General features: G+C 46.4%; 1 protein-coding gene across 1 annotated transcript; it reads left to right on the top strand.

Annotated features, from left to right (window-relative positions):
- Window positions 1–15,121: 15,121 nt before the first annotated feature.
- On the top strand, window positions 15,122–16,825 carry LOC311048112 (G-protein coupled receptor 22; the record flags this gene model as incomplete). The annotated part of the gene is made up of 1 exon (XM_084061160.1): window positions 15,122–16,825. One exon carries the CDS (start codon window positions 15,122–15,124, stop codon window positions 16,823–16,825), a length of 1,704 nt encoding a protein of 567 aa, XP_083917286.1.
- Window positions 16,826–17,025: the final 200 nt, after the last annotated feature.

Here is a 17,025-nt window from a genome sequence, read left to right as displayed (position 1 = left end):
GAACCCAGGACCTTCTAGCTGTGAGAAGGTCGACAGCGCTACCGACTGCGCCACCGTGCCCCCATGGTGTAACCTTTTATAACCTTTTATAATGGATTCTAGTGTCAAGAAAAGTGCCACCAAAATCCAACAGGTTATGCACCCTGTGGATCAGGGCAGTTTAGCGAGCAAAGTCCTCCCGGGAGTTGTTCCTGCAGATTGCGAAGATTTTCCTGACTCCATCTGTTTTGTTGCAACCAGTGAGAACTACCGCATGCACGTGGAATGGACTATTAATTCTTAATTTATATTAGCACGCAGACTTATCTCTGAGCTCTCCGCAAGCGTTTATAAGACCAAGCTGCCGTCTGTGAAGCTTGCTTGGGATTCTGAGATACGCAAAATCATCACAGAATATTTAACCACTTTCAACCTGGTGTCCCTATTTTGAGCATGTTAGTCAAATACATTATTATTTATTTGTATGTATTTTTTATAGCAAAAATGGGCGATGTATAAGCTTGTGAGCTTGTAGGTTGTTTATTTCCGCTATTTTCACTCGACAACATTATGCGACGAAGCATGAAGGTATTAAGGGCCAAGGGGTTTACGTGGAATGTAGAAATACGCTGTGAACTGTACTGGAAGAGGGAAGTAAGAGGGGTTTACTGATGGCATGAGAGGGGTAGAAAGAGAGGAGGAGAAGGGAGGGTCATGCAGCTGGGCCAGCTCAACTGAGAGAGATGGATAGAAGGAGGGAGCTGGGGACAAATATTCCCCTCCAGCGAGTACCCAGCTCAGCATCCATCTGTACGCTGCTAAGCCTCCTCTTCATCCATCACTCGCTACCCTCCACCTATACCTCCCCCCACCACACCTAACTTACTTACCCCCATCTCCATCTCTTTTGTCTCTCCCTTGTCATTCCGGCCACAAGAGTGGATGGGATTCAGCAGTTTCTTAAACATACAAGATGTCAGTCGCCTCAGATAGTAATCCATCTTCCTTTTCCTATCTGCAGAGTGCACCGGGGAGAATGCTCATATACGTGCGTGTGTGTGTGCGTGTGTGTGCGTGTGCGTGTGTGTGTGTGTGTGTGTGCGTGTGTGTGTGTGTGTGTGTGTGCGTGCGTGAGTGTGTGTGTGTGCGTGCGCGCGTGCATGAAAGTTGGGATGTGGGTGGTTGATGGGTGGGTGGGTGAATGATGCAATATGGAGCGTTTATGTGCATGTGTGTCTCTGGTATGTCAGTGAATGTTAGTGTGTGGGTGGCTAGGTGGGGGATCTGCATACAGCAAGCAAGGCAGGAGCAACGATGACAGATTAAAGCACATATTGCTGCCTTTGTTCTCCTGTACTCTCACGTTTTGACTATACGTATCACTCTAGCGGAAAACGGAATTAGGTGCTAAGTACTGACCTCGAAGTGAAGCTTAATTTATGCTTTGTCGCATGACAATGTCACTTGGCGAAAATAACCTTGACTTGGTTATTTTCGTTATGCGGCGAAGTATAAATAAGGCTTAAGTGCATCTCTCCGGCCTGCCTATAGGGAGTATGTGAGACGGCTATCCCTGGGATGGTTGAGTTGGAGGCCTGTTTCACACTGGCTGTTGGGAGGCTGCCAGAGATGCTGCTGGCCAGCTGGTGGCTGCTTGCTGTTAGCGCTGCTGGATGAATTGAGTGGGAAAATTAAGCCTTTGATCGATTGTCTCACTGCGGACATTATAGAGCACCTAAGATGGCCATGAGTCAGCATCCCCCTTTTCTTTATGTCTCCCATTCTCCCTTCTTCCACTCACTCATACATAAATGCAGAACTGTGCGTTCTTGTGGGGCACTTTTTAGCCCAACAAACTTGTCATTGTATTGTCTTATGTTTATCTTGTCGTACGTGTTTATATAATGAGCTCTCTGTGTTTTGTTTTGTCACCACATCAAATTCCAAATAAGGTATAGCAACTTGGACCCTTGATGATTCTCCATATACTGGAGATGGTACACAACAGTCAGTTCAAGTTTGACTTACAGCCTATGCCACATGTCATGATCACACCTCTTGCTTGTATATAGTTTTTCAGAGCTTCCACTGTACGCCCAAATGACAATTTGAAGAGATTCCAAGAGATAAACAAATCTAATATTTTGCTGCCTTGTATTCAAGTGTAGCAGAATGATCTAAACGTGTGAGTTTTGTGTGTGTGTGTGTGTGTGTGTGTGTGTGTGTGTGTGTGTGTGTGTGTGTGTGTGTGTGTCACTGTGTTGGTATGGGTATGATAGTCCGTGCTGTGGGATCCCAGAGGGACGTAGATGATGTGTGTGTAAGCATTTATCAAGTTGACAGCAGCATCTGTTTGTAGATTTACCTTCTGCCACCATGTAACTAAAGGGCCTTGCACACCTGTCATTTACCTGCCTCCTAGGGTCCAGGTCGCAGTGGGAGGTTGAGCAGGTCTAGTATAGGGACTTCATGTGTTCTTTCTTGTAAGATTGACACACACTTCAATTAGGCACTGCATAGAATCGACATAGAGTGCGTAAAATGCCCCACTTTAATTGATGATATTTATCCGAAAGCCAGAGAAAGGGGGGTCTTTTGAAAAATGATGTACATTTTCTGTGAGAACATTGTTCAGCTTTCACTACCTGTTTCCACGGATTGCTGCTTACTTAATACTGCGTGACTGATGATAACTAGGAGTGTGTGACATGGATCTCCTGAAGAAAGCGCACACGGGACAACAGAAGGCAATTTAATGTATCAACCGGAGTCATTAGTCATGCTTTCATCTCATGGCAGAATCACACTAAATCATTAGGGTTTGTTATTCATTTATCGTCAAAGTTGTGCTGTCATCAAACTTTTACATACACTTTAATGAATCTTTCATGTTAACTCAGACTCACTGGTCATGGACAGTGAGTGCGTGCAACAAGAGATTTCAAACCACATTTCTCAATGGCTGTTACTGATACTTGGAGCTGTTCATTTCCCCTTCAAACCAAAAACACCTCCTTTTATGACCTGCAACCTCAGCTGAACTTTGCCAGCAGTGTGTTTATGGTTTACCATGCCAGACACAAACACACAATGTTTGACAGTGGTGATCGTTAAAGCAGTCATCCAATGTTCAGTGGCACATATTGTATTATGTTTAATCTGTTCCTTCTTTAACTCACACTGTCAAAAAAGATTGTCTTCAGCTCTGGGGACCATAATTGAATGTGGCCTCCACGTTTTAATTTGTACTGCTCTATTTATTGATTTGTGTGTTAGCTAAGAAATACATAGACAAATCAAATAGGCCACAATGACAATTATGTAAACCGAGGGTGGGCCAAAAATGAAAAAACACCTTTAGAGATTTTGGATAGACTAGAAGCTCGCCCCCGCTACGCGGGGGCTCGCGTCTAGCCCGCGGCCACGCCCACGTAGCGCCCGCGGCCACTTGGCAACTCATATAAGTGGCGTAGCGTCATGAGGGTCAGTGGGGCCGTGGCTCGGTCAGTGAAGACCCTGTAGTGCGGATGATATGTGGCATAGAGGGGCAGATTGTAAATCCCCAGAGGAAACATCCGTGGGCTACCATTGGTTCAGCGATGTGTGCGGTCGCCCTGCGGCCCCTCCTCCTCCACCAATGTGCAGTATTGAGAGCCCTGACGTCACAACAATTGGAGCGATGGGCACTGCACTGTGGTTGGTTAGGGTACACCTAGGGCCCAGGTAGAACCCAGTTAAAGCCTGCATGGGCAAACCCAGGTAGGACCCGCCTTGGTCCCACATAAACATGGGTAGTTGGGGCCCACCTAAGGGCCAGGTAGAAGCTACTTATAGCCTGCATGGGCATCGCAGTTGGGACTGAAGTGGATGCCGCTGACATTGCTGACTTGGGGTCCATATGGTTTAGCCCACCTTGAAACCATATGGGAACTACGCTGGCATGCTGGCTGTAATGCAAACGCTGCATCATACCTGCAGTGTGTAGTTTGATGTTGTGTGTGTAGCAGATATACCTGCAGTGTGTAGATCAATGTCCATATGAAAGTCAATGCCCAGCAGTGTTTTTTTTCCCCAGCAGAGTTTCTAGTGTCTCTGTCTCTCTCTGGAAGAGGTTGCACATGAACTCTGCAGCCGCACTGAGGCGCTCCAACACAAACACTCTGACATTAAGCTGCTTCACACAACAAACATCAGCACGACGCTGCTGTTTGTCCAAAAGACACAATATCTCCTCTCCCACCGACGTCATGTGTTCATTTATCGACAGCCGTACAGACTCCTTTTGACACATTTTACCTCGTTTATCCAGCTCTCACTGACTCATCGGGCTGTTATTTTGCTGCGATCAAGTCAACGATGTGAGAGATTAGCTATATCTCAGACGGACGGACAGGGGGTGAAACATAGTCTTGCGCCATGCCTTTCGGCCTGGCGGAGAAAATAAAAAAAGGAAAGTAAAGGAAATGAGCATTTCTGCAACAAAAGTAGTCAACAAACTATACTATGAAAACATGGGCCACATTGTGAAAGAATGTAAGAAAGAGGCAGTCATGTAGAAAATAGCCGATCTACAAGCTTACAAAGCCTCTCAACGTGAGGCGTTTTGAGCTTGTAGATCGGCTATTTTCACAATATGTACTTGTGGAACGGAGTCAAACAGAATGGGGGGGTCCCCAGATCAAGTACGTTTATTTGGGGGGGGGGGGGCGTGAAAGGGTTGATAAGCACTGCTGTAATCGGAGCGAAATTATCTGAAATTACTACATGACCATAATGCAGCCTAACATGCGTTGCACGGGGCGGTCCTGCCATTACGTTAGTTACTGTAGTTGCTGTGGAGCTACATAGTTCTCCAGAAGACACACACAAACATACACCATCTACAATGGACTAACTGAGCAGCAATATTGACATTCACCACACGAACGTGCATTGTTGACAAAGTGATTGCACAGCCGCTGCAGGCATGACAACCACGTTAGCGTTAGCGACATGGCAGCTATCACAGCGCCCTGTCCGTCGTCGCTGGGACTAACTGTGATGGCTACAGCAGTAACAGCAAGCTGTCTGCGATGCCATTGTCTGGAGACTGCTCTTAGCGTGACACGACCAATGAGAGTGAGCGCTGTAGTTGTTGCTAAGATACGGTGGCGTCTCTGCCCCATAGCTTGTAGATCTCTCACGCATGATTGGCGTAGGCTGCGTTGCCAGGTCTGACTGTTTGTATAAGCGATTGTGGGCTTATTTGGGTGCACTTTTGGGCTCGTTTCCATAGACCACGGCAGCGCTTATTTCTTTCCCGTGACCGATGTGGCAGAAAAAGTGCAAAACGAACCATCCGGAAGTAAATTGCGAGATGAAATATATAGCACTTTTTGATTATTAGAGAAGGAGACACATGTGAAGGTTGAAAATGAAAGGTAGGAGATTATATAGTTTTTCATGAGGGATTTTTGTAGCAAGTTGTGAGAGAATTGGGCCACTCCTGTGGGCGGGGGGCTGATTAGAACCATTGGGGTTTGAAAGGAGACGCTCTCTGTTTGAGTGATAAGATTCTGGGAAATACAGCCTTCTCCTTCATATGCCTGATTTCTACTTAGTCATACGATGGTGTCTTTTTCCAAAAATAGCATATTCATGATAAGAGATTCCAAGAGATAAATGATGCAACACGTTGTGAGCTTGTAAACAGGCTGCTTTAGGTGCAGGACACCATTGTACGACTAAGTATAAATCAGGCAGGCTATATTGGATCTGGATGGTCTCTGGACTCTGGAAACCTTTTAAGTAAAAGTTCCCCGTTTTGTGTTTGATTTAGTTTTTTCTTTTTGTGATAATGGAACAACTTATGCAGTATTAACACCAATCCACACTTCTTGAGAAGCCTTTGTAAATTGTCTTAAATTGACATCAACATGATTTGTGTGCATGGGGATCTCATCTTAAACAAGCTACGTGCTTAACTGAGCTATCCAGTTTAGTAGACCTTGTATTGCGAATTTGTACTTCCATGTACTGTTATGTACTGCCATGTACTGTTCTCATGTCTTACTAAATAAAGTACATCAATCAATCAATCAATCACCCCTGGAAGTTAAGTCAATACTTCAGCTCAATTTAATACTAGATCTCGCCCAAGGTGTAAGAAAGCTGGAAAACTTTATTATTTGTCCAATATACTTTCCACAAAATCCCAGCTGGCACCGAACCACAGCCAGCTATAGGCAAAGACTGATTACATCTGCAGGTTGCTCCTGTCCTATAAACCTAGTCCATATACATATAAGTACAACAATTCGAAACGAAAGTAAAGCCACCCTTGCCCGGATTTCTCCTTTCTAATGAGATGCGATGAATTACACAGTATATCAGTGAACAACAATTCAGCTGTTGTGGCTGTTCCCAAGACTTGGCTAAATGTTGACTCTATTGTAACCTATCCTAGATACATTTTATTATCATGAGTGCAGTGGGGGAGGACGAGTCACACTGTATGCTTGTGATAACCAAGATTTTATTGTTTGTTTTTAAATATTGAAATGGATTAGCGCCAGCTTGTATCACTAGTCTTATTAGCATATTATGTCCCCTCAAGATCACTGAGGTCTGCTGCTTGTCATCCCTAAGACAAGGCTCAAGTACAGGGGCCTTCTCAGTTGTAGCCCTCAAACTCTGGAACCAGCTCCCCGGCCACGTCAGGCTGGCCCTTACAATACCCTCATTTTTATTCCTTGGCCTTTAACCCAGCTGTACCTACTACCTACTGTATGTTTGTTTGTGTTTTAAATGTGCTTTTATTTATTTTTATTATACTATTTTAACTGACTACAGCACTTTGGTTAGCTCAGTTGTTTTAAACTGTGCTTAATAATAAATGAAGTTGGATTGGATTGGATTGGAACCAAGACCCCAGGACCGTGAGGGCTTATTGAAGACAAAGTTGACAAGTGGCCAACTCTGGTACTGGAAGCTTGTACCCACACCCAGAAGAAAGTTCAGGCTCGCTCATGGAGGTAGTTTGCGACGTAGCAGGATGCATAGAGGACACTAATGCGCTGCTCTATTGACATCAGCACGTGGCGATATGAGTGGGATTATCTGTGCCCTGTCCTGTTCTTATATAGCTCAATGGTTAAAACATCTCTGAAACCAACTGCTTCAGTCATGGACTGAAATAAGTTGTGGCTGGTGCAACGAGAAAACACAGTAACCTTGATTCAATTTTTAGCCAACATTCCACCATGTCTGAACCACTTAAGCATCTTCCCCCTGTTGGCACCTCTGACCATCAAACCATCATGTGCAATGCTGGTAAATGGCCCTCCTGGCAATGTCGTACCTCTCCTGTGCATCAGGAAGGTCAAAGCGAGACTCCTCAAACTAAAGTTAATGCATGGAAGGCAAGTTGGACCTGACTGCATTCCTTCTTGGGTTTTAAAGACTTTTCATGACTGGCACCTGGTTTTATGTGATGTTTTTACATACATATCCAACATAATATTTTCTCAAACTGATTGAAAGAAGCTCCGGTCAAAGCTGTTCACGAAAATGCAAAAATGCTTCTGGAGGACACCATTTGTAAACTTGCCCCATCGCAACACCTATTATCTAATAGACCAACTGTCACTGCTCTGATCCAGATACTGCAAAGCTGGCACGAAGCACTCAATAATGACTCCAGAATTGCCATTTCATGCTGTTTTAAAGCTCAGTCAATTGCTTCATCATGCACCGGATGAATTGTCTGTCAGACTCCTGAGGAGCTATGAAAGAGTGACAGAGAGCCAAAGGTGCAGTCATGACTCATTCCTGTGCAATACCAGCCGGTGTCGCCCAGGGGGGGCTATTGTCTCCATTGCTCTTTGTCATTTGCATCAACAGCCTGGACTCTGTGGTTAAATGGGAACAAGAGTTTTCTCTGGCAATCAATGGAACTCCAGTAAGACCAGGGATGTGGAAATCACTGCCAGGACAGAGAATGATATCACCTCTCTCCCCCGTCTCCAACTATTTCTGGACAAAACCTCAGTAAAGTCTCCACCTCAAAACTGCTCTGAGAGTTCAGATATCATCTGAACATCAAATATTTGCGGTCACCGCCAAGGATCCATTACTTTAGTGTTACCTAAATCTCCCATGTGACGGTTCTAAAACCAATATAGCTGACCTTCATTCGTCCAAATTGTTGCAAGCCCAGTTTGGGGTGGAATAACAAAAGACCTCTCCGAGGAGCTGGAGAGGGTACAATGACGATACAGCAAACACTGCTTCTGCTTATGATGTTGATCCATTTGACTCATTTCAGGATTCACAGTTTAAAAACTCTGTTCTTATGCTGTTGTACCCTACCATGTCAAACTTTAATAAATGAAACTTAAAACTTGTCACAGCTGTTATTGTAGATAGAGCTTGTGTGTCTATGTCACACAGAAATACCCACTTATGTCTGGTTGTGGCTCAGTGTGTCAATCAATCTTAGAATTGATTCTTGCTGTTACTCTTCAGCCTGCTCACTGCGTCAGCGCTCACAATATTCCTCTTGTAATTAACGTCAGGACAGTTTAGACACTAAATTGTGATCCCTCTAAACTTTAGAGGGAATACTTGATGGCCTGTTGTTGTTTAATGAAGTTCACCAAACAGGTGTCAGCAAGGCGGCATTGTGCAATTTGGATCTTGTCAATAAGAAACGTTCCTCCGTGAACATGTCACTTTACTGCATATATTAACAATCCTCCAAGACTATTTATAAATGGATGTGGAACTTATGCAATGGAGCTTATAGAATAAGAATGATAAAAGCGTGTACCCCTTTGTGTGGTCCAGACAGACACAGCGTAGACACCGTTAGCGTTTGATCAATGTGGTATTGAAAACATCAGACAATGAACAGCGTAATTGATGATGGGTGTTCTTTACAGCAATAGATGCCCAGATCACTTTAAAATATGCAGTTTTCTATTCTGTGACCTTTGTCCCCAATTTGCATTTGTACGGCATGTGAAAGTAAATAGCCCATACATTAATGTGAGAGCTCATCTTAGTTGTGTGTGCTTTACATGTGCTTGGTTCTTTGTGCTTGTGCGTGCGCATGCGCGTGTGTGTGTGTGTGTGTGCGTGCGTGCGTGCGTGCGTGCGTGCGTGCGTGCGTGCGTGCGTGCGTGCGTGCGCACGAGTGTGTCTGTGTGTCTGTGTGTGTGTGTGTGTGTGTGTGTGTGTGTGTGTGTGTGTATGCGTGTGCACAAGTGTGTGTGTGTGTGTGTGTGTGTGCATGTGCGTGTGCGTGTGCGTGCGCACATGCGTGTGTGTGTGTGTGTGTGTGCGTACGTGCTCTGTTGCCTCAGGCATGTTCAATTGGCAGATCGATGATGCCTTACATCAATGCTCCAGCGATGCCACGAAACCCACGGAACCCATTAGTGGATTAAGAGAGAACAGTGTTCCACAGTGAGAGTCTGCTCTGCCTGCAGCTTCTTTCCACATGGGTACGGGTGGGAGGGCGGGCTGGGGATGTGGGAAATAACTGAAAGAGAAAAAGGAAGACGGGGGGAAATGCTGAGAATTATTATATCTATTGCAGGAAAACCTAGCCTGGAAATCAGATAACTAGAGCAGAACCACCATAGGGGGTAAAGCCAAAAAGCCAGGTGGAAACCTTGTATTTCCAAAACTGTTACTTTTCAGGAAATGGAGAAGAGAACCTGTGTTCCAATAGATCCATTGCAGTTATTATTTAATCACATGCTCTTGTTGATACTTTTCGAGAATGAAAGGAAAGGTACAAGACGGTGGTGAGACCAGCTATGATATGGTTTAGAGAAGGGGTCTTCAACGTTTTCAGGCCAAGGAGTAACAAGGATGGATAGGATCAGGAACGGGTACATCAGAGGGACAGCCCATGTTAAATGTTTTGGAGATAGAGCCAGAGAGGCCACTGAGATGGTTTGGACCTGTATAGAGGAGGGATAGTGAGTATATCGGTAGAAGGATGCTGAGGTAGGAACTGCCAGGCAGGAGGCCTAGAGGAAGAACAAAGAGGAGATTTTATTTATGGATGTTGTGAAAGAGGACATGAAGTTAGTTGGTGTGAGAGAAGAGGAGGCAGAGGCCCCTGAAGGGAACAGTCGAAAGGAAAAGAAGAAGAAGAAGAATATTTATAAAACCCACAGACACACCACTTTCATTGCTGAGCTACAAGCTCACAACACGTCGCATCGTTACGCGTTGTGAGCTTGTAGATCGAAAAAAAAAATCTACTTTTTTACTATGATGAAGCAGGGCATTCATATTTTTTTTTAAAGTTGAAATATGGAGATACAAGGTTTCTGCCCGACTTTTTAGCTTCAGCAAGCGACACTGTTAACTGTAAATTAGGTCTATTTCAGAAATTGTGAATATAGCCATCTACAAGCTCACAAAGCGTTGCAATCTATTTCTGCTGTTTTTGAAAAGAATGTGATTTTTTACGATGTTTAAAAATGTTTTGAAATGTGTCACCTATAATGACATGCTCAAAATAGGGATGCCAGGTTGAAAGTGTTTAGGGACACCATAGCAGTTTAGACAGATGGTAAAATGGTACCCTTCTAATAGCACCTTTATCCAGAGCGTTTTCCAATGTGCATTACATTCATCCATTCACACACCGACGGCAGAGAAAACCATTTAAGGCACGAACCTCTTCATCAGGAGCAGTTAGAGGTTCACAGTGTCTTCATCACTATAACGAGGGGGAGCCGGCCGATTGAACCAGGAAACTTCAGGCTGCTCTACCTCCTGAGCCACTGCCGAGAGGGGGTTGTTTTGTTTCCTTTGACAAGAAATCCTCTTGTCTAATCAACCAATAATTTATGGAGTTGCTCCACAACACACCAGAGGGCAGCCAGCCACAAAGAGCATTGTCTACATGCTAAGTATGTCTTTGCCAATCAAATTAGTAAGGTCACGCCATGAAGGATAGAGAGAGGCAATGAACCAACAAAGCCCTAAAGAGTGCAAAAAAGACAGAAGGGATCCCTCCCCCGTATTTGTTTGTGTTCCCGGTCAAATTTAATCGGCCTGTTAGACTGCTTTTAAATCATCATTGACTTCAACCAGTGGTTAACGTGAGTTTCTCCTGTGAATAGACAAAGAACAGACACTGAAAATGTGTGTGTGTGTGTGTGTGCGTGCATGCGTGCGTGCGTGCGTGCGTGCGTGTGTGTGTGTTTTCTCCTGGATGAACATAATAGTGTTTCCCATTATAATTTGGCAGTCATTTTTGACCAGGAACGCTAAAGGGTGTAACAAACTTTAATACACCACTCAACATTCAATGAAAATGGTGATCAGCAATTTTATATGTTCACATGTCTAGTGGGGAGGAAAGCATAAAGGTCTTGAGGCAATTAAATGAATATCACAATATTTATGATTCAGGTTGTAAATCGGTCAGATTTGACCCGAACACTGCAGGAGGGTTAAGTGCTACTGTCTGCAGACCATTGACCCATTCATCTTCATTGAGAAAACATTAAGCACTGCCACACTTACTTGGGTCCACACTATGATGAAATGCACTACACAGCCCACTGGATGGTCAGTGGCTGAGGATTCTATTCTGAGAAATTGACAGTTTTATCATGATACACAATACAACTTCACTACTTCTTGTTAGCCACCTCTGTGAGCTGTCCCTTCGCTGTAGCTCTGGGACTCACATACATAGCATTGCCATCCAGCTGATCTGCTCTGCTTATCGGAAACACGCTTCTTCTGGGGAAAACAATTACTGTAAGTGCTACAAAGTGCTGTCTAAACAACATAACTGTAGGAAGGGGGGCTTCCAGTGTTAGCTGCTTTGGTCTTAAACAACATGTTGAAAGCGACTGGCTGGATTGCCATGACATTTGCATTCTTGTTCCCTGGAGGATGAACCAAACTGATTTTGTTGACCCCATGGCCTTTACTCTAGTGTCAGAATTTGCACACAAAATTGATGAATTGATGAATTTTTAATGCTTTGATGCTCACAACCTTACACCAAAACGTCTACTTGTTTTTTGTTTCAACTTCAACCCGACTTCAACTTCATTGTCACATGACAAGTTTACACCAGGTATAAAGGAATAGGTCAAATCATTTTGAGCAAGCTTCCTACTTAAATTGCAGTTACATGAAATAAAGTAAAAATGAGGCATATAGTATAAAGTATACAGGTAAATACAAGGCACAGGAATGCTACTATGGTACTGTTCTGCCACCCATTTCGCTAAATGTGAAATATACCGTACATAAAAGGATGCATCTACAATCGGATATACAAAATAGCGAATGTAAAGACAGACCCCAATAATGGGAAGTTTTTCCTTGCCACCGTGGCAAAAAAATACCTGAGGGGTAACAAAGGGTCTCTGCTCTATATGTGAAGTGTCTCCTGAGACAACTTGCTGTTATGTGGCACTATAATAAAGTGCTTGCTGTTGCTGTATTTGGTTACCATTAAAGCAATAAGTCACGCCAGGCTGTGGTTTACCATGATTTTACGACGCCAAAGAGGGCTTCCTCTGCCTCTTAGCCGTCGTATAATCCTGGCAAACCACGGCCTCTCTGGCTCATTGCTTTATTATACAACAGGTAGTTCCGACCAAGCAATCTGATTGGTTGAAATATGCTCTCCAGCAGTGTTGATTTCATCGATTAAAACTATGACGAAAAATGTTGATCGACTACCTTTTTCACTGTAATGATATATAATAAATAATGAGTTCCATTGTGTACGCTACCATTTACATTGTATTGGTGCAGCGGCACAAACGTGACGCAAAGCTCGGCCAATTCGTGAAGCCGATGGGTTGGGTTGGTCAATCAGGGAAGCCGATGCCTACACCCCTGACTGAAATCCCACTCTGCACTGCATGCACACACGCACGCACACACACACGCACACGCACATGCACGCACACACGCACACGCACGCACCCACGCACACACACACGCACATGCACGCACACACGCACACGCACACGCATACAAGTTTCTGCAATTTATAGATGGATAATAAGATTATCATTTCCAGCGAATAGGCTTGGTTACAGGTTACAGGTTATGAGATTGAGACTGAAATCCCACTCTGCACTGCACACCCCCGGGTCATCTGCGACACACAGCCAATTTACAGCCAATATCTTGGTTACAGGTTACAGGTTATGAGATTGAACTAACCAGTGAAGTACTGTTTTCTCTATCTGTGGTATTGATTCAGCCGTCTCAATGGGTCTGGACCATAGACTGTATAAATGAGATGGACAGAGCCACTCCGCTGCTTTCTACAGACCGAAAATGAAGCCGATTGTTCTGACTGTAGGTCCGCCATCTTTCAATATCGCGTCAAATCGCGTCATATCCTGCAGAATGAGACCAGACCATTATTGGTTGGGTAGCTTGTCAATCAAGAGCGGGGGCGGGGAATGGATGCTATTGGTTGTGTAGCTTTTCAATCAAATCATCCCGCCCCTCCTAGAGAATAGCCTACTTTATCGTCAATTTTAAAATAAATAGGACCATAATTTAGCAAAACGCATATCCTGATGATTGAAAGGAGACTTTAAACTAGCGACTGGAAGCATATAGAATTTATGACAATTTTTATTACATTAAGAAAATCTAGTCTAAAGTTTGTCAAAAAACCCATTCACTTGCGTTAAAATAAATTCTTTCTGACACCGCAGGTCGGCGCAGGGTAAAACAGCGCCACTCTGGCCATTTACAAGCTTCCGTGTCGGCCTCATCGTAAATATCTAAGACTTGCCCCTTGGTCTGGACAGGCTAAGTGATCAGGGACTAGTTATTATCTCTGTCAGACCCCATTTATTTCCTGAATAACAGAGATAACACTCACAAAAAGGTTGTTATTTTGAGAGCGAATTGGCCCACAATTTGAAAACATTTTGATGATGTGTTTTATTTTGTTGGTAGCTGTAAATATGTGTGAGGCGCAATAAGCGCCTCGTTCCTGACCACTGTCCTGCCAATAATGACGGTAAAGCACTTAGCACACCCTCTTGTGTAATATTACTTAATTCATACACATTGATGAAGGCTAGACTGATGGACATTTTGTGGTGTGACTAATTCATGATTAAATTATAAGTACATTGCTCTATCTGAGTGCAATCCTTTTTCGCATAAATGTTTATAGACCACTAGGATAACTCACCAGGCAGGCAGAGCGCAGTGGAATACCTAAATAGAGGACTAGGTTGTTCTCCTAACAACATTGTGTCAGTGATCTAATCTCGGCCCTGTAGGCCATCTCATCAACACTGACGATTAGGGACTTAAATTAATTATGTAAAGCTTTCGTGACTCGGATCAAACCACTTTGATCTGGTTGGGTAAGATGGGGTCACATGTAGGGCTTTTAGATTTTCAGCTTTAGTTGTTTAGATTAATACAGCCTTTATTTGTTGATACATTAGGTTGAAATGTCTGTTTAGTGCATTGACTCACATTCAAATGTTGTTGCTCCTGCATGTAATGACAGTAAGATGAATTGAATTGTGCAATAAATATTTTGACTGGTCATTTTGTTCACAGATTCAGTGCTGTGGAATGGTGTAGGCACAGGCAGGTTCCTATGTCGTCTGTCATATCTATAAGCTACTGTTATGACCTATATAATGGATGTTGTGTAAGAATGAATCAAACACCCACCCACTCACTCTCAGCATGAAACTCCTCATGATCATGTCTTTGGTGACTGGTGCATTAGTTTTACACAATGCATAGAGGTAGAGAATAAGCTGCGCTTGGAAACTACTCCCAAATGGCTTGTTAAAAGCTGTGGGCTGTTTCTGGCACTTCTGCTCAACACAAATATGTTGTGCCATTTGACTGCTAAGAAAACTGGTCACAGGTTTAGTCAAGTGCTTGCAGTTAAATGTCATATTTCAGATCACAGAATGCGAAACTACCCTATTGTTCTCTGACTCCCTTTCGTCTCTCTGCCTGTTGTCTCCCTCTTTGCAGAGCCTCAAACACAGCAGACCTGCGCGTCGTCCTCCTCGCCATCGCACTCCATCCAAGGGAGACCAAGCGGACGTGGAGTATGAGTCGGCGCGGCGCCCGCTCCTGCTATGTGTGAAGGGGTGCTGCGGTGTCAATGGAGACCGAAGGCTACAGCGACCTCCTGGAGACCAGCGATGGTCGGGGGGCGGGCCCGCTGGAAGGAGGGGGCGGGGCGGGGCTGGAGGAGGGCTGGAGCACGGCGTACCCCCTGGGGTTTCAGGTGTCCCTGACCACCGTGTTGATGCTGGAGCTCGTGCTGGGCTTCAGCAGCAACCTGACCGTGCTCGTGCTCTACTGTGCCCAGTCCAACCTGGTCGACTCGGTCAGCAACCTGGTCACCGTCAACCTCCACGTGCTGGACATCCTGGTGTGCGTGCTGTGCTTGCCGCTGACCGCGGCCGTGATCCTGCTGCCGGCGGACGGCGGCGCGGTCAGCAGCCTGGCCACGTTGTGCTGCTTCCACGAGGCCTGCGTCACCTTCACCAGCGTGGCCACGGCCGTCAACGTGCTGGTCATCAGCCTGGACCGCTACGATATCTCCGTGCGTCCCGCCAGCCGCCTGCTGACCCCGAGGCGCGCCGCGCTGCTCCTGGCGGCCGTCTGGGTCGTGTCCCTCGCCGTCTTCTTCCTGCCCTTCCTGGAAGGGGACTACTTTTCCTCTACGGCAGAGGACAGCGAGGATGGAGTGACGGAGGCGCCGAGCCTCGACTCTGAGCTCACCACGGGGCTGACCACCGCCCTAGCCACTCCCACCACCCTAGCCACTCCCACGTCCCCTCCCGCCTCCCTTCCCAATGCCACGTCGCATCACCCCCCGCCGGTGTGGCAAAACCGGACACTTCTCTGTGTGGGTGGGCAGGGCTACTACACCGGCCTGGCCATGTACTACCACCTGCTGCTCCAGGTGCCCTGCTTCTTCATAGCCGTGGTCGTCATGCTGTTCACCTACTCCAAGATCCTGCAGGCGCTCAACATTCGCATCGGCTCCCACATAATGAGGGGCAAACGCGGAAACAAGGACTCCGGCTGCAGGATACGCCGCCAGAGGCGCCGGAGGAAGGACCTCAGTTTGACCACGGAGGTCGCGGCCTCCAATCAGAGCCAGCCCCTCACCCACCCTCCCCTCATAGCCTCTCCCACCCCCACCCCAACGTCGCCCCCGCCCCTCTCCACCGTGCCCATGATCACATCCGACAGCGGCGCCACCGTCACCACCGTCACCACGGCCACCACGACCCCCATCGCCACCACCCCCGCCACCCCCGCCGCACAGACTCCGGCTTCGGACGCGCCCCCGGCCCAGGCGGCCTGTCCGCCGCCCACGGACAGGCCAGGCGTCCAGGCCTCCGTGTCCGCCATCATCGCCCTGAGGCGGGCCGTGCGCCGACACAGGGACCGCCGGGAGCGCCAGCGCCGCGTCCTGAAGATGTCCCTGCTCATCATATCCACCTTCCTGGGATGCTGGGCGCCGCTGTCCGCGGTCAACGTGCTGATCCTGTGTCTGGGTCCCAGCGACGGGCTGGTGCGGATCCGCCTCTGCTTCCTGGCCATGGCTTACGGGACGACCATCTTCCACCCTCTGCTCTACGCGTTCACCAGGCAGAAGCTCCGCAGTGCCCTCAAGACGCGCGTGAAGAAGAGGGTGGTGTCTCTCCTGCAGGTGGACCCCGCGCCGAGCGGGGGGACCGTCATTCACAACTCCTGGGTGGAGGGGGGAGGCCAGAGGAAGGGACGCAAACCGCGGGTGGACGCTAGCGACGTCACCGACCGATGCCTCACGGAGGCGGTGAGGGAATGAGGCCGGGTCTCCAAGTGTGTGTCCGTTCATACTGTGTGTATAGCTCTATACGTCCATGTACTGGATGTTTGTGTGTGTATTTGCAATCTGCAACAGAGAATGTATAGGGTGTGCGCACGACTGCACGTATGCCATTGTGTACAAGCGTGAGATAAAAGAGAAGCTGTTCGTTTACAGAGGTCAGGAGATATCGCACCACC

This window comes from Gymnoscopelus microlampas (assembly GCF_963454915.1).
Source record: "Gymnoscopelus microlampas genome assembly, chromosome: 7".
Taxonomy (NCBI): Eukaryota; Metazoa; Chordata; class Actinopteri; order Myctophiformes; family Myctophidae; genus Gymnoscopelus; species Gymnoscopelus microlampas.
The sequence above is the reverse complement of the archived record's forward strand: the minus strand, read 5'-3'. Positions and strand labels throughout refer to the sequence as shown.